We start from the raw sequence: 19215 nt of genomic DNA, 5'->3' as shown, positions 1-19215 counted from the left end.
GGCAGGAGACATGCGTCCGTAAGCGGATAGGTGCACTGCATTTGCACCATTACATGGTGCGATCGTGGTGTGTGCTGCAGGTAATTGGATGGTGCCAGGGCCATCTCTTCCATTGGGCTTGTTGGGCAGTTGCCCAAGGGCCCAAAGCTTGTAGGTGCCCGCCAACCCGCCCCCATGCAGCCGCGGCCCGTTGGTAAATTTGTAATATTTTTATAAGCCGGCCGCCGGTGCACTGTATTCTTATCTAACTTCTCACACCCCCCCCCCCCCCGGTGACGAGTACTCCCCTCAGCCCCAGTTTAACTTCATCCGCCGGCTTCAGACCAGTCAGACAGAGTCTCTCTGCATGTGTGGGAGGTCTGATGGGCAATCACCTGACTTGAATCCAATTTAAAATCTATAAAGATCAGAATTCAAAGAAGAGGCCCACGGAATCTTCAAGATTTGAAGACTGTTTGTGTGGAAGAATGGGCCAAAATCACACCTGAGCAATTGATGCGACTAGTCTCTCCATATAGGAGGCGTCATGAACCTGTCATTACCAACAATGGCTTTTGTACGAAGAATTAAATAAATTTAAGTAAGCCTGTTCCATACTTTTTCCCTGTGTCATTTCACATTATTACACATAACTTAATTTATGGACAACTATGGTTTGTTTTATTTGCATGTGTGGATTGCATGGGCTGACATTTGGTGAAAATTTAATTACAATAGCCCCATTACACATATATTTACTGAGTAAAATGGTAATGTGTTCAATACTTATTTTACCTGCTGTGTGTGTATATATATATATATATATATATATATATATATATAAATAATTAAATACAAATAAATAATGTGTTTTAAATCACCTCTAGGATTTTGAACTTCTAAGGAAATGTAATAAGTGTGTGTAAGGCTTAAGTCATTGTGCATTCTGGTAAAATCAAGTGTCCTTGTTTACAGAAAACATTGAGATTAAGAACTGAAGCACACTAACCCCTGCAGTATATGTGCAGTGAAACTATACAGGGCATGTTTTTAAAGCACTGGAAAATTCACAGCAAACCCAAATATGAAGGTACTCTATGTAAAAGTTTGTACATGCTGCATATGAGGATTTTCTGTCTGGAGTTTTGTGTGTATGATTTGAAGGTTTTCTGAATATGTGTTGTATGTCAGGTTTGAATGATACTAAACTACTGTTGCTTCATCTCTCACAGACAGGACACAAGGTTGCTAAGGACAAATTACAGCCATGCCAGACTAAGGTTAAATACTTGGGACACTGTCTAACGGAGGCTAATGGTTGCGCAGCAGGTGTCCTCACACAAAAACATGGTGATGCTAGTAGACCCGTAGCATACTACAGTGCACAAATGGACACTGTGGCAAGATCACTCCCAGCGTGTTTAAGAAGTGTAGCAGCAACTGCTCTTTTGGTCAGTAAGAGTGAGGATGTAGTATTAGGCCATGATATGATTGTTTACACACCCCATGCTGTATCTGCTTTGCTGAATTCTGCCCAAACAGACATGTTTCCTCAGCTAGGGTCACAAAATTGGGAACTAGCTCTAATATCACTTGCAAATATCACCATTAAATGGTGCAGTACGTTAAACCCAGCAATGTATTTACCATATGTGCCTCAGGATGCACAAAGGGTGGAGAGAGGCGAGTCGCTGGTGGAAGGTGAGTTCTGCAGGTATATTGATGCACATGATTGTAGAGAATATTTAAATCAGACCTTTACTGCAAGACCTGACATACGTGATACACCTTTAGAAAATGTAGATGTGACATTTTACATGGATGGGAGTTGTCATAGACAAACTGACACTGGAGAATTATGTACGTTATGCTGTTGTAAATGACGAGGACGTTATAGAAGCCGAACCCCTTGATCCACCTCACTCGGCCCAAGTGGCTGAACTGGTGGCATTAAGGAAAGCGTGTGAACTGGCAGAAGGTAAGTCAGCTAACATCTACATTGACTCCAGGTATGCCTTCGGGGTAGTGCATGATTTTGGAGCTTTTTGGCATCTGAGAAATTTTATGACAGCAGCAGGCAACCAGTAGCACATTCATACCACATAAAAGGACTGCTGACAGCAATTCAAAAACCAAAGGCAATGGCCATCATTAAGTGTAAAGCCCATACATGTGAGGACGATCCGGTGTCACTGGGCAATAACAGGGCAGACAAAGCTGCCAAATGGGCAGCATGTTTAAGACTGAAAATGCCAATTAACCAAATGATGATGTTTCAAACGATTGACATGCAGAAATTACTTGAGATGCAAAATTTGTGTTCCACTCAAGAAAAGGCAGTCTGGAGATCCAAGGGATGTTGGCAAGAGTCCTCTGGACTGTGGAGAGATGGACAGGGTAAGCCGGTGGCACCCAAGGCATACTACCCAAGCTTGGCTAGGCAGCGCATGGTCTGACTCACCTGGGAGAGCAAGGTATGTGCAAGTTGGTCAGGGCGTATTGGTGTGCACCAGGTTTCTCTTCCCAAGCTGAAAAGAGGGCAATGTCCTGCTTGACATGCTTGAGGAAAAATGTTGGAAAAACAATACCAACCGAGCCATCTCACATCCTTCCGACAGACGGACCTTTTAGGTAATACAAATTGATTTCATCCAATTACCACCCTGCAGGAATCTCAAGTATGTATTAGTATGTACAGATGTGTTTTCTAATTGGGTTGAGGCATATCCAGCTGCCACTAATACTGCTGCGTTTACTGCTAAAAAGATTGTTCAGGAATTTGTATGCAGGTACGGTATCCCTAGAATCATAGAAAGTGATAAGGGTACTCATTTCACCGAAGATGTCTTCCAGAACATGTGTAAGTTGATGGGTATTAATAGTAGACTTCACACCCCTTACCAACCGCAAGCCAGCGCCAAGGTGGAGAGGACGAACGGTACAATTAAAAATATACTGAGTAAGATCATGGCACAAACTGGACTAGGATGGCCAGAAGCTTAATCGCTAGTCCTTCATAGCATCAGGACAACACCTAGACCCCCTTTTAATCTGTCCCCCTTTGGGATTCTGTTTGGGAGACAACCTCATTTGATTATAAGTCCACAGGAAGATTTGAAGAGTAACAACGAGGTCACTGTAAGGTATCTTATAACAATGAGTAAACAGTTGAAACAGCAGCAGCAGAAATTGAAATTGTTGTCACCTGATATGCCTGAAACAAACTGTCATGATGTTGAACCTGGAGAATTTGTTATGATCAGGAATTTCTTACGTTCATGTTGTCTGACAGATCGGTGGGAAGGTCCGTATCAAGTGTTGCTGACAAGTACGACATCCTTGAAAGTGGCAGAGAGAGATACCTAGGTCCATTCCACTCACTGCAGAAAGGTCAACTATACGGTGGAGATACAAGGTGGAGTTGAGGCAGATAACGTGGACCTGTCGATTGCGAGCTTGCTCCAGGAGAGTTAAAGACTGCAGTGAGATACCTGAGCTAGGGAAATTTATAGCTCATTATTCCAGCAATGTAATGGCGGGCAGTGGTTGTGTTCCTATTTTCTTCCAGAGTTCTCATCATCCTTGTTTGGTTCGGGATGTCCTGTTTCTGTACTGGTGGGCAGATGATGGAGTGAGAGGTCGATGATGATACCGATGGAGTGGAGTCGGGAGCAGGAGCAATACACTCACAAGGGCGGTACCTGACCAAACTCAGTACAGTAATTGCTAAGAGATCTTTTAGCCTGGAAACTCGGAGACAGTGTGATGGTTTATCATCTGAGGAATATTGTATTTGTGAGTTTTGTGGGTGCCTAGTTGATGAGAGATGTACCCAACGGTGCCAACCTAAGTATAACCAGTATTGGGATGGGTATCCTTTAGAGGATTATCATACCATGGTGGGCAAAGTTTTAAACCAGACTGACTGTTGGGTGTGCTCTCACATGCCTCAGGGACAACATAATGTAGGGTTAGTGCCATTTCCATGAAATGTCTGAGTCTTAGAATTGCAACAAGGGAAGACGCTGGATGGAAAATTTCTTATGTCCAAACCACCTCATTTTAAAACTCCACCAGTACCAAAGAGATAGATCACTTTTGTATTTGAACATCACCAACTTCAACAAATCAGGAAGTTGGGAGGTGACTGGGAATAACCAGACGATGACCTTCTCACTAAGAGCTGATAATGAACCTATAAATTTGAACTTTTATGCACAATTAGATTAAGTGGGAGACACTTCCGGTATCGGTATACATGTAGTGACACCAAAGAAATGGTTGGTAGGGTACCAGAAGGGTACTGTGCCAGGGTTATACAACCAGAAACGAGTGTTAGTCAGATGGGAGAACGTGAGGAAGAATCATTTGATAGGGAAATGTGTTTAATGATTATGATGCATTCTATTCCTTACATTCTCCCCGATTATGTGTATTTTACATGTGGAAGGAAAGCATATAAGTGGCTCTCTCCTAGTTCAGAAGGTTTATGTTACCTGGGAAGGGTACTCCCAGAGGTTATGACCCTTACACATGGTGAAATGCTTGGTATTCATAAAAACACACCATCAACATATCTTCACACACATTATGAACACAGAGACAAAAGAAATATGATACCTTGTGATGTACATACAGCCACACAGTTGTTTAGCGAAACAACTGGCTTTAAAGTTTTAGTAGCATTAGATCCCACCAGGATCACTCGGGGTACTTAAAATTTTTGATACATTCAAGATCTTGGTAAATTAATAGATAATATCAGATTATCTATTATCAGAGATGTATGATGACATGTTTAGGTACACAGGTAAGGAGTTACAGGCCTACAAGAAAGAACTGGAACAACATAGACTAGTATTAAATTATTTAACAGCTGTCACTGGGGGTACTGTGTGACTTTAGCCACCCAATTTGGTGTAAAGTGTTGCACGTACATAACAAATAATACTAGTGACCCCAAGGAGGTGATAGACCGGAAAATGGATGAAATTATGCAGCTGAAATGGGAATTTCAAAAGAACCATAATGCCTCATTGGCTGAGGTAGAGGAGAAGGTAGAAGAGTGGTTCTCTTGGTTGAACCCTGTAAAATGGTTCTCCGGACTAGGAGAGTGGGTCCAGGAAATGGTTGCTAGTGTAGGTAAACTCCTGATCCTCATATTGATTGTCATCTTAGTAATTGGCTTATGGGTCAGATGTGTTCCTGCTGTGTTGAAGTGTGGAAAATGTAATGCTAAAGTAAACTGAGAGAATGAAATTATGATGGTGGTTAGTAGTAATAAAATGCATACTAAGGTAAATGAAGAACTGCAATACAATCCTGAACTAGAATGTACCATCAGATGATGTATAGATTTAGCCATGCATGAAATGTATTATTAAATGTTATTTTAAACATCCTAAATAATGTAAGTCACTATCCCCTTCAAGCCTTCCTTTATAGGTTAGGTGCATCCCCACATCTTCCCAATGATCTTCCAAGATCCGCGGCGTGCGTATAAGGGTAGTTTTATGTCCTTCCCAGAGACACATTATTGATGATTTAATGACCACATTTTGCCATCCCATAATATAACATTAAATAATATTTCATAGTGTAAGACTAAAAAAAATGTAAAACCAGTGTGATAGCGTGTTGTTTGCTATCAAAGGGTGGACTTTCGAAGCCGGATGATTGGCTGAGACCAGATCTTAAAATTAATAATGAGCGACGCCATCTTAGGTTGCCCCTGACTACGCCATTTTGCGTTGTCTGCACAACGCCATCTGGCGTAGTCAGTATAATATCATTGTGGACGGCGCTATTTTAGCGTTGTGTACATCTGCCGTGTTACTGTACACTGTTAAAGTCTTTACATAATCACGAATACACATATATATATATTTAAAGACTTTATATCTATTCAGTGCTGACAGGCAAGTCTTGTGGACATGTCTGGGACTAGTAATTGGAATACACAAAGATACTGTGAGGTGCAGACAAGTGTTTTAACTGAACCATTGTCTTTAAGTCTGACTATCATTGTATGCCTAAATAACTTGCATTTCCAAGTAGGCTGGAGAGGCCTTTGATTACATTGTGATTCCATCAAGTGTCTGCCGGCCAACTCTGATAACTTAGTTCAGACAGAAATAATAATAAAACCAGTTACTGTTTAAAGTTATACATGAGCACACAGTGTGGGATGTGGAGGGGGGAACATGAGCACAGTGTGGGATGTGGAGGGGGGAACATGAGCACACAGTGTGGGATGTGAAGAGGGTAACATGAGCACACAGTGTGGGATGTGAAGGGGTAACATGAGCACACAATGTGGGATGTGGAGGAGCAGTGGAGCACACAGTGTGGAATGTGGAGGGGGGAACATGAGCGCACAGTGTGGGATGTGGAGGGGGGAACATGAGCACACAGTGTGGGATGTGGACGGGGAACATGAGCACACAGTGTGGGATGTGGAGGGGGGAACAGGAGCACACAGTGTGGGATGTGGAGGAGCAGTGGAGCACACAGTGTGGGATGTGGAGGGGGAACACGAGCACACAGTGTGGGATGTGGAGGGGGGAACATGAGCACACAGTGTCATTGTATGCCTAAATAACTTGCATTTAGGCTGGAGAGGCCTTTGATTACATTGTGATTCCATCAAGTGTCTGCTGGCCAACTCTGATAACTTAGTTCAGACAGAAATAATAATAAAACCAGTTACTGTTTAAAGCTATAGGAGCACACAGTGTGGAATGTGGAGGGGGGAACATGAGCACACAGTGTGGGATGTGAAGGGGGTAACATGAGCACACAGTGTGGGATGTGAAGGGGTAACATGAGCACACAATGTGGGATGTGGAGGAGCAGTGGAGCACACAGTGTGGAATGTGGAGGGGGGAACATGAGCACACAGTGTGGGATGTTGAGGGGGGAACATGAGCAGACAGTGTGGGATGTGGAGGGGGGAACAGGAGCACACAGTGTGGGATGTGGAGGGGAAACATGAGCACACAGTGTGGGATGTGGAGGGGGGAACATGAGCACACAGTGTGGGATGTGGAGGGGGGAACATGAGCACACAGTGTGGGATGTGAAGGGGGTAACATGAGCACACAGTGTGGGATGTGAAGGGGGTAACATGAGCACACAATGTGGGATGTGGAGGAGCAGTGGAGCACACAGTGTGGAATGTGGAGGGGGAACATGAGCACACAGTGTGGGATGTGGAGGGGGGAACATGAGTACACAGTGTGGGATGTGGAGGGGGGAACATGAGCAGACAGTGTGGGATGTGGAGGGGGGAACAGGAGCACAAAGTGTGGGATGTGGAGGGGAAACATGAGCACACAGTGTGGGAAGTGGAGGGGGGAACAGGAGCACACAGTGTGGGATGTGGAGGGGGGAACATGAGCAGACAGTGTGGGATGTGGAGGTGGGAACATGAGCACACAGTGTGGGATGTGGAGGGGGGAACAGGAGCACACAGTGTGGGATGTGGAGGGGAAACACAAGCACACAGTGTGGGATGTGGAGGGGGGAACAAGAGCACACAGTGTAGGATGTGGAGGGGGGAACAGAAGCACACAGTGTGTAATGTGGAGGGGGGAACAGGAGCACACAGTGTGGGATGTGGAGGGGGGAACAGGAGCACACAGTGCGGGATGTGGAAGGGGGAACATCAGCACACAGTGTGGGATGTGGAGGGGGGAACATGAGCACACAGTGTGGGATGTGGAGGGGGGAACATGAGCACACAGTGTGGGATGTGGAAGGGGAACATGAGCACACAGTGTGAGATGTGGAGGGGGGAACATGAGCAGAAAGTGTGGGATGTGGAAAGGGGAACATGAGCACACAGTGTGGGATGTGGAGGGGGAACATGAGCACACAGTGTGGGATGTGGAGGGGGGAACATGAGGACACAGTGTGGGATGTGGAGGGGGGAACATGAGCACACAGTGTGGGATGTGAAGGGGGTAATATGAGCACACAATATGGGATGTGGAGGAGCAGTGGAGCACACAGTATGGGATGTAGGGGAACAGGTAAGCACACAGTGTGGAATGTAGGGAAAGGGGAGCACACAACGGGGTATGTGGAGGGGAAATGTGGGAGCACATATGATGGGTTTTGGAGGGAGAACAGTGATGCACACACTGTGGGATGTGGACGGTAAAACCAGTTACTGTTTAAAGCTATAGGAGCACACAGTGTGGGATGTGGAGGGGGGAACATGAGTACACAGTGTGGGATGTGGAGGGGGGAACATGAGCAGACAGTGTGGGATGTGGAGGGGGGAACATGAGCAGACAGTGTGGGATGTGGAGGGGGGAACATGAGCACACAGTGTGGGATGTGGAGGGGGGAACATGAGCACACAGTGTGGGATGTGGAGGGGGGAACATGAGTACACAGTGTGGGATGTGGAGGGGGGAACATGAGCAGACAGTGTGGGATGTGGAGGGGGGAACATGAGCAGACAGTGTGGGATGTGGAGGGGGGAACATGAGCACACAGTATGGGATGTGGAGGGGGGAACATGAGCACACAGTGTGGGATGTGGGGGGGGAAACATGAGCACACAGTGTGGGATGTGGAGGGGGGAACAGGAGCACACAGTGTGGGATGTGGAGGGGGAACATGAGCACACAGTGTGGGATGTGGAGGGGGAACATGAGCACACAGTGTGGGATGTGGAGGGGGGAACATGAGCACACAGTGTGGGATGTGGAGGGGGGAGCATGAGCACACAATGCGGGATGTGGAGGAGCAGTGGAGCACACAGTATGGGATGTAGGGGAACAGGGGAGCACACAGTGTGGAATGTAGGGAAAGGGGAGCACACAGCGGGGTATGTGGTGGGGAAATGTGGGAGGACATATGATGGGTTGTGGATGGAGAAAAGTGATGCGCACACCGTGGGATGTGGACGGTAAATGGGAGCACACAGTGTATGATGTGTAGGAGAAAACAGGAGCGCACTGTGTGGGATGTGTAGGGGGAAACAGGGCAGCACACACCATAGGATGAGTAAGAGGGAACAGGGGAGCAACCAGCGTGGGATTTGGGGAATGGGCACAAAATGTGGGAAGTTGAGGGGGAGCAGGGAAGCACACCGTGTGGGATGCAACGTTGCTTCTCTTAGTGGTACCTATTTCTGTGGAAGAAGGGGAGGGGGTTCACCAGCTAAAATTTTACCTAAGGCAACAATCTCTTCAGGGATGGCCCTGAGGGGAAGGTTTCACAAGCCCTCCCTACAATGTCTAGCACTGATCACATTACTCCCATCACTAGTTACACCTCCTGCAGCGGCATGCAATAGGTCCTTCATAATATTCAGCTCCAGGCCCATGTGGGCCTTGATATGGCACTGGTGTACCCACCTTAACAGACCTATTAATTATGTTCTAGTCTTACCGGGGACATATTAAATACATACTGTAATTTCACTATAGAAATCTTTAATTTAATAAAACTATTTTTACTGAAACATATGTAACACCTGGATTAAAAGGATTAGCATACCTCCCAAATGTTCCAAAAGCTTTGACCTAATTTGGGATGGACAGTTGGGCAGTATCCCCTGTTCGCTGGTCCTATAGATGTCTAGAGGGGAGTATGGAACACATCACACTCCCATTGTGACTTGGCTTTGAGTCCAACATTTGAGATGCATGAATCAGGACAGAGGGTATGGTCGAATGACAGAGAGATCACAGCCCCAAACCCTTTGTGATACAGCCATACCCTCTGGCCTCGATTAATTAATCTCAAAAGTTGGAAGGCATGGTTAGTCGAAATGGAGTCCTTTAAATGCTTTGACATATTTTCAGCTGCAGGGAATAATAATTTGAAGTTTAACCATTTAACTAGCTAATATTTAAAAAAAAGTTCAGAAATGTAAATTTTTTTCATGGCTGAATAAGGAATATCTAAAACGTATTTAACACAATTTTTTTTTATTTTTAAAAAACATCATTTTTTAAAACACAAAACATTAAGATTTTTATACCAGCGAAATATCGATAATCGGAACACCTCTACTTTACATTTCCCAGGCTGCTACTCCTCTCTGAGGCCGCCGGGTGTACACTGGCTGTCTGAGGGCTGCTTGATTTACATTTCACTGGTGGCTGCAGAGAGGAGCGCTGCTTGGGAAATGTAGATCAAGGGAGTACCACTGGGCTGCCCTATCAGCAGTGATCAGCTGCATGGCAGACACTTGGGGAGGATACAATAATGCAGAGGGTCCGGCGGTCCCTCTGAGATTGGTGGCTGCTTTTCCACCAGCTGCCTAGTGGGTGTTTCTGACTGGCTGCATTACATGTGACCATGTCAGGAAAAGCCCAGCCTGGCGTGGTCACATCATTCTATCACATCAAGCGGCTAAGACTGCACAAATGTATTATTATCTTTCATTCATATATCATCACCATACAGTCATGCACCAGAAAAACAGAGAAACCTGTCTAGTAATCTGCAGGTCCTCCTTTTGATCAGATTACAGTAGCAACATTACGGGACATGGACTCCATGAGCTTTCTGAAGTACTGTGTAGATAGTGTACACTATGCCTCCTGAATAATGGCCCACAATTCCCTAATATTCACCAGTGTGGGAACCTGCCATTGATGGCACGTCGAAATACTTCCCACATGTGTTCTATTGGGTTCAAATCCGGCAAACGAGGGGGCCAAACTCATGATGCCAAACTCAGACAGATGCTCCTCCAGGCATAATCTGGTGGCTGTGGACATGTGCATTGGCGCATAGTTGTGATGAAAGAGCCCACTCCTGTATGAGTGAATGCATGACATGAACAGGTACAAATGATCCGCAATGATGGTTACGTAGCATCTGACAGTCAGTGATGTCTACAGATGTCTCAGAGGTACCAATGAGAACCAGCTGAAAAAACTCCACACAGGGACACGGCCGCTCTTAACTCTCACTTGATGGCATGTGGGGTCCATTACCTTGTAGGGTTTTCACCACGTGCATAATCATTCATCTGCCCAAAACAGTTATAAATCGAATCTCATTGAACCAGGCTACATATTTACATTCATCTTGCATCCAGTGCTGGTATACATGAGCCCAGGCGATGCGCAGAGCCTTGTGCCGTGGGGTCAGCAATTGGACCCGAGTGGGCCGTTGGCCCCTGTACCCCATAAAAGAAAGAGAACGCTGTACTGTTAGAACGCTAATGTTACTTGTGGTCCCAGGATTACATTTTGCTGTTATCTGCGGTAATGTCACACAATGGTCAGATGTTACAATGAGGCAGATGTATAAAGCTCTGGAAAGTGATAAAGTGCAGAGTGATAAACGACCAACCAATCAGCTCCCAACTGTCATTTTTCAAACACAGCCTGTAACATGACAGTTGAGAGCTGAGTGGTTGGTCGTTTATCACTCTGCACTTTATCACTTTCCAGAGCTTCATACATCTACCCCACTGTGTGCCAGATGACGCTGTCCATGATCGATGGAATGACCCACCTCTCTGGCACCTACTGTCAATCTTCGTTCAACGTCGCTTAAATTGTGATACACTGCCATTTTGAATGCAAATTATATAACAAGTGGAGATATCTGCCTATATATGGTACTACAAGTGTGGAAGATACCATTTAATGCAGGGGTGTGGTGGAATGAACTGTGAATGGTCTCAGTTTTATGGCAAATGAGTGTATTACGTAATTTCCGCAGAATATGGAATCATTCACTGTCCATGGAGTGTGCGCCGCTCGCTTCGTGCATAGGGCAGCCAGCTTAGAGGCAGACAGAGAAAGAAGCTTCCTGGCTGCTCTGATTATGAATTCTACACAATCAGAGCGGCCAGGCAGCATTCTCTACCCGAGTCACAGCCTGCAGCCAGACAGTGAATGTCAGTCAGCATGGCATGGCTGGAGCTATCCACCAATCAGAGTGCTGGCAGCCATTCACTATATGAAAACATGTGGAGAGACGGTGAAGGTCGCAGGAGTGGCAAGTTATGATTTTTTTTTTTAATTCAGGGCATACTTGCCTACTCTCTCGAGACTGTTGGGAGCTCCCGGCACCCCGCAAGAGTAGGCAAGTCCCCTGCATTGTTCGCCGGCCCCCCGTGACCCGCCACGCCTGCCCGTGAAATTGGGCAGGTTGGGGGGGCGATGATGTGATTCGCGATGATTCGCGTCTTCGTAGCCCCGCCCCCTGCTTTGTAATGCCGGTAATATCAGCATTATAAAATGGGGGCGGGGAAGCGATGACGCAATCGTGTTGACATGCCCCTGCTCCGCCCACTTCGGCTGCCCCCACCTTCCTGCTGCACCGACCTGGTAGCCCACTCCGGGTAAATATGATTTTTTTTTCTCTTTTATTTGTGCGCGATTGCTTGATCTGGGGCTTGCTTTTATTAATTGGGGCTATAGCATTTGGCCGTTCGATCTGGGGTCTGATTTTATTAACTGGGGAGAGGGGGCAGTGGATCTCCGATCTGGGGTCTGATTTTATTAATGAGAGGGGGGTGGAGGCAGTGGGTGTTCAAACATAGGGGCCCGAGTGCATTGCTTTCCCCAGGGCCTACAATGCTGTTAAGACGGCCCTGCCCCCGTTGGTCAGAAATATTTAGTTATACTGTGTTCCTTACTTACTGCCTATTAGGATACATCATTTGAACTTGCCACTTGCAGAAAGCATTACATATCTGATTCATATTTTATTGCACTTTTTGTTCTGTTGGGTTAATTTTGAAAAGTTATTAAACATACCTACTGAACTATGAACAAGCCATAAAAAGATCTAGACATGAAATTACATGTCTTTTTCTTTATTGCAAATCCAATATACATTACTAAGTGGGGCTGTGCCTTAATTGCTGCAGTTTATGTGTATTTCTTTTCTGTCCTCCTTTTTCTCTGTACACATTCTCTTTCTCTTAGCTATCGGGCCTAAGATTTACCGACCAGTCGTATCTTAAACTCTCCCTGGAGCTTCTGTTTCAGCATGTTATGAAATTAGGCTATTAACAGCTAGGTTATAAATCTGTCTCAGAGATGATTAATGCATTGCGAAATCCTTCAACTTGATTATTTTGGATTACATGTGAGCTACAAGCAGTTTCTTTTTACTGTTATACAGAAAACACAATGCCAATGAATTATCCCTAATTTGTTTCTTGACTGTTCCCGTTACTCATTTTTGCCTAGGTTGCGTGATGCGGAAAAGGGTTTTATTTGTACCTTGTGATTGAAAAGCCATGCTTGTGTGCTCAAACAGTAATGGCGATTTACCTAATCATTAGTCCCCATACAAGCTCCTGCTCTCCCATCAGGATCTGGCCGCTAATAATATGGAAAACTCCTTCTTACTCCATTATCAAACTGCTCCCTGCCCTTCATGTGTCTGGCCGTTTGCCAATATTAATTCCATTAAGGTACGTTGATATATGCAAAGTGTGATGATGAATTAAAAAAAAATTGAATACCAGAGAAAATAAATAACTCTTGAATCTATCCAGCTAATACCTGTTTTTCTCTTCTACAATGTGTACATTAACGCTAGTTGCACTTCTCAAAATAATTACTACAATTTTCTATTTGAATAAAGTGAACTCATGGACGCTTTACAGTAGACAATAACAAATTAAAGTAAATTAAAATTAACATAAACTAAAAGACCTTGACAATTTTTATTAAAAAATGGTTTGTAAGCAAAGGGACCTTGTCATAGTTATTTTCCAAGCGCATCATACCTGATGTAAGTATTAACTGGTTTCTACTGTTCAATTCTCGAAGGCTAAATACAGTTACTAAACATGCAATGTATACAGCATATCGCTCCAATGTGTCACTGCTTAGTGTGATAACTTTTCCAGGCCAAAATGATGGAAGGTCCAATTGTGTACAGCAAAAAGCTATACTTACAGCAATCCCTTTATTATGGCTATAATGTAACGGAGGACAGATGAGTGACAGTTCCAAACACTTGATAAGGCAAGTTCAGTGAATAAATTTGGGACTGTCAGTCAAATGATGATGTTGCAGATGATGTCCTACATTATCTATAAGGGAGACAAAAAGTCAGCTCATAGGCTACATAATGTGATTCATGTCTTCATCTAACCACAGCCAACGCAGCATCTACAGCTGGTCACACGCACATATGAATCCATGATAGATCCATGATGAAGACTCAGAGGTACTTCCCTCTCATATCAAAGTGTTACGTAAAGTAAAAGGGCGTCTATGTACACAATCCTCACCATACAATGGTATCTTACCCAATTCATAAACAGATAATTAGCAAATCATTATTGCTATTATTTTTTGCTGTTGCCTAATGTTTGCTCTCCATGAAGTCACATTAACAGGGGGAGCTGCCACGTGCCGGATACTGAGGGAACATGGCCGAATCCCGGTGGAGGAATGGCCGCACCCCTCAAAAGAAACAGGAAAAAACAGTTTTTCTGTCAAAGAGTCACCGACGATTGTACAGAACAATGTCCTCCTTAGCGGCTGACCCAGGCCCAGACCGGGTCCTTGTTGGGCCCCTCGAACAAGGTAATTAGTAACCCTCCATTCCTCTCGTCGCCCCATACATACTACTCCTATGTTATATGTTACCTTTGTATTTACCTAATGAAAATATTACATCCATGGGGCAGGCTTTAAGTAGTTTCTAAACGTGTGTACATAGACGCCTTTCATTATAATCAACTATAATCCCACTCACACAGGCTAGGAGATCAACACTGCATTGTGAATTTATTAGTTTGTATATTTATAAATAACTACAGATGTATCCTTAAACACCTGGTACGATTTATATGCTCTTCGCTGGGTAGGGATTCCCATGCCTTGTACTCTTTCCTGAATTTTGCATCTAGTCACAAACAAAGGTACTTAAGATTAGTATTTATCACAAAGGTTTGGTATAAAGTAGCAGATTAAGACACATATTTTAAGAAAAAGTGACATGTCGTGGCTAAAGCGCAAAGGCAATGGCTATTTAGCACGATTTGAGGATAGGTGTATGTTGACACATCTGTATTCACATATTACAACCATTTATCCATGTATTTAATTAAGAAGAAAAAAAGAAAAGTGGTAGGAGCTGAGAGGGCCAGATTAACAATGGGGTGGATAGAGCTCCAGCTCCAGGCCTCCATATAAAAATAGGCCCATCATCATCAAAGCATGATGATGACTAGCCACTAGCTGGCCACATGGTAGGCCATAAATCATAAGTATTAAAAATGGAATATCTATTTTCCTCACAAAATGTAACATAATTAGGCAGACATTGGGACTGATAGTGTAGGGGTGTAAACGCCCGCATTGCACTGGCCCCACCCACACAGATCAGGTCACAACTCCTCTGCTTCTCATAATAGGCCCTTGAATATTTTCAGCCCCATGCTCAAGTGTCCCCTGATCTGTCGCTTGGAGCTGGGACCATAAATATACATCTATGATGGTTGGTTGGTTGTAAGAGGGGGGTGGAGGGTGTATGGTGCAACAAGAAGATGTACCCTGTTGGGTAAATAGTTTTCTTTATGCTAGGTACAATTAGGCAAAGAAATGTTTGATGTTAGCTTTTTTAATATTTAAGTTTGAAAAACATTGTGACAGATATGAGTGTAGGTGCGGGCTGAACCGCGTGTCACCCCAAAATGTCGGCTTCTCCTCATTGAGAGGAGCCAGGTGCTGCAGTGTCACATTCTAATACAACACTCGGCTCCTGTCACAATGGAGGAGCCAGCAGTGCAGGCACAGTCTCTGGGCACAGCCAAGCATGTCCGGGGATAATGAGCACGCCCCCGGAGTGATGCTATTGGGAGTTCCCGCGAGGCCAAGCCCACTTTATGGTAGGCCACAACCCCTTTTCGGGCGCGTGCAGCTCCGCCTCACGGGGGAGATTAGGAGTGCGCACCGGGTGCCACCAGACCCGGTGACGCCTCTGTAAGTGAATAGCTCAATGTATTGTAGCCACTGAGCATGTAGCAATGGTGCTACAGTACTTGCTGTAATTTAAAAAAAATTATTAACATCAAATCATAAGTGCATTTTATCTTGCAGAGAAAGATACTGTACATGAAGAAAATGTGAGCAGCCAGTTCTTGCTGTATAGCTACCTTCTACCTTGGACCTACTCCAGCTAACTCACACCAACTGGCAGTCTTCTCCAATGGCCCTGGCTCTATTAGTGTGCCCTCAATCTTTTTTTTAAAGTACTTTTTATTAATTTTTTCCAAAATAGCATCCATAAAGTATACATGGAGTATACAAATACAAATATAATATCCAATATGCTAAAATAAGCAAAATAAGTGATAGACATAGTCACAATATATATGAAAAAATTAAAAGAAATAAACAGGAAAAGAAAGAAACATAATAGACCTTTAACTTAACCAAAAATATATATTGACTTGGTCTAATTCCCAGGCCACTTCACTTTTATCCTACTATTGTCATATTTATATCCTCCTTAATGTCTAATTGTTGGGCCATGCTGGGAGGTCCCATCAGGGGCGTATCTATAATGGGTGCATTGTGTACAGGTCCAGGGGACCCCACACACCGCACATGCTGCACCCATATAAATATACCGCTATGGCTGTAGAAATCATGGGGAAAAGGCCATCATGGTTATTTCCAGGTGATTCGAGCGGGCACCATGTTTCATGAGACCTGTGCATGTGCAGTAGACTCTGGCACAACATCGGAGAGGAGGGGGTCCGATTGGAGCCAGCACATGGGCTCCCTCCTCTCTTAAACCACTTCTGGGGCCCATATACTCCTGTACCTGGACATTGAGTCATTAGCAGCGGTTACCGTACTAATTAACTCACTAAAGAGCTATGTAGTATTTTAAAATGGTGCAGCTTTCCAACCAATAAAACACTCCCATGGTGACACTTATCATTGATTGGTAAACGCCATCTTCCCATCACCTAACACTTCTTCAGCTATGACAGAAGTGCATGCAGAGTCTTCACATCTGACGCTCTCCTGCTTGACCACATCTCCCATTCAATACCACAGAAGTGTTTATAACCTTCTGAACGATGCTCTTAGGTCTATTACTAATAACAAAAGAAGATTTCTATTAAAACCCTTAATATATTTTGTGAAACATCTGAAAATGTTAAAGGAATATAGTCACCAAATAGCACAAATTAGCAGAAGGTCCCGTGAAGATGGGTCTGTATATTCAATCTTATAAATAAGAAACAATGAGTACCAATGCAGTTGGTGACTAACCTTGTTGGCAGCGTGCAGCATCCATCAGCCGTCAGTCGAACTTGGGTCTCATAGCTATCCGATGGGCACACAACTTGCTGGACTGAAAGGCACTCCACAGTACTGCAATCCACACTGAAAACTTAAAAAGGACAAGAGGGTTATCAACATATCCAACAGTCATATACTCACATGAATGGCACGCAATGTAATATGTTGTGTGGGTTACCAGTGGCGTGTCTCTGTCTGTCTGAAGGTAATTGACCTCAATATTCTGATTTATGTCAGACTAATTTAGGCAAGGCTTGAATGCACATAGCTGATACAAACGGGATACAGAGGAAGAGATTACATTTTCTGCCACGTTCTACTACACAGATCATGGTAGCATATGCTACATTAGCACTGCTACTTTTTCTTCACACTTCTATGGAGTGTGAGGGAAAATTAGCGATATTACTGGCAGTGAATAGCATTCACCCAACCGTTCTGGGGGCACTTCACAGCCATTGCTTAGAACTGAATATGATATTTTAGTGCTTGCTCTTTTTATTTCTACAATTGGTCTTGTAGAAACAATCTTATACTGTGTAGTGCATAGTTTGAATGCTCGATAGTGTAAATTAGTTATAGAAAATGTTGTCATATTCCAGATAGAAGTGAACTATCTTTGCCTACTCTCATTGAAGGTGCGGGGGACTCACAATTTTTCGGTTAGTCCCCTGTACACCCAGCAGCGTGGCCGGATCTCCTGCATCCCGCCCACTTCCTATTGAAGTGGGCAGGATGGGGAGAAATTTGATGGGAATCGCGGGTCCGTAGGGAGGGAACGGGGCTAAAGTACAGCGAATCTTATCATTTTAGCTCCACCCTCTCCCTACAAACCTGCAGTTAGCTGCATTTTCCCATGAAGGGGGCGGGGCCTAAGGAAATGATAGTCCAGTTCCACCCACTAAAGTGGCCAGTCTCGTCTCCTCTCTGGGCCCCTCCTTGTGAGGGAAACCAAAAGTAGGCAAGTATGAACTGAACTGTAGATAGACCCTTAAAAAAATCCTAGCTAGAACGCTGAGTAGGACCCCTCACCATATGTTGCATTAAACTCTACCTTTTTGTCATTGTATACTCAGTACAGTGCTGAAGAATACATTGGTGCTATATAAAATATATAATTAATAATAATGAAACCTCATAACAAATAATTCATGTAATAAATACTGTGCTGATTATCTAGACAGCTGTCTCAAGAACCAAAAGAATAAATATTTTCGGATAACTAATACTATATCCTTTATGTCTGCAAAAATGCTATGCTAGATAATAGGTTTTGCTCTATATTTGCATTTATACTTTCCCAGTAACATACCACAATGATATTAAATGAGAACAATTCACTTAGTGTATGCACAGTGGAAGCAGACATTTTGTGTGACTAACTTCTATAAATAATAATTAAGCTCAGTTGTTCTTTAATTTCTTTACTACATACTAACATATTTATGCTAATATATTTCAGTCATTAATTAGAACTCCATGCAAAAATAGATCATTCTTTTAACACTGTAATGTATTTAAAAAAAAAAAAAACGGTTATGGAAAGCTAAAAAAAAGGAGAATTGCAAAATGTGTCTAATTGATCACCATGTGCAAACGTTAGAGCACGACTCTGGTGATTACCACTGTGCAGACAATGTGCCCAGTCATCAGTAGTGCAAATATTCTACTACACAAAGTGTTTGCGCATTCTCAAACACCTGACACTGTCATGCCCTTCTATCATAAGGTGCACTGCCACCATCTTGATGCCCTAAGCCATGCTGTTACCAATGGGTGTAAAAGTAAGCTTAGAATGTTACAAAACATGTGCAGATGCAATTTTGTTAATTACACTTAATGACCCTACCCAAGTTATGCAAAACTGTTACAAGAACCCTATGTGTTACTTATATTTTTACATTGACAGAAACGTTTTAATTATATTTTTGTTCCATGTGTAAATATAATTGACATTTATTGCTTT

General features: G+C 43.8%; 1 protein-coding gene across 2 annotated transcripts in view; it reads right to left on the bottom strand.

Moving 5' to 3' along the window:
- The window catches only part of CRIM1 (cysteine rich transmembrane BMP regulator 1), an 836765-nt gene that overhangs the window by 419380 nt on the left and 398170 nt on the right, over window positions 1-19215 (bottom strand). For both annotated transcript variants that reach the window (XM_088474447.1, XM_088474446.1), the window contains exon 4: window positions 17220-17340. In XM_088474447.1, the coding sequence (XP_088330573.1) occupies window positions 17220-17340 (121 nt within the window). The remainder of the gene's footprint in view (window positions 1-17219; window positions 17341-19215) is intronic.

This window comes from Taudactylus pleione, unplaced genomic scaffold, assembly GCF_031769625.1.
Source record: "Taudactylus pleione unplaced genomic scaffold, aTauple2 ptg000154l, whole genome shotgun sequence".
Taxonomy (NCBI): domain Eukaryota; kingdom Metazoa; phylum Chordata; class Amphibia; order Anura; family Myobatrachidae; genus Taudactylus; species Taudactylus pleione.
The sequence above is the reverse complement of the archived record's forward strand: the minus strand, read 5'-3'. Positions and strand labels throughout refer to the sequence as shown.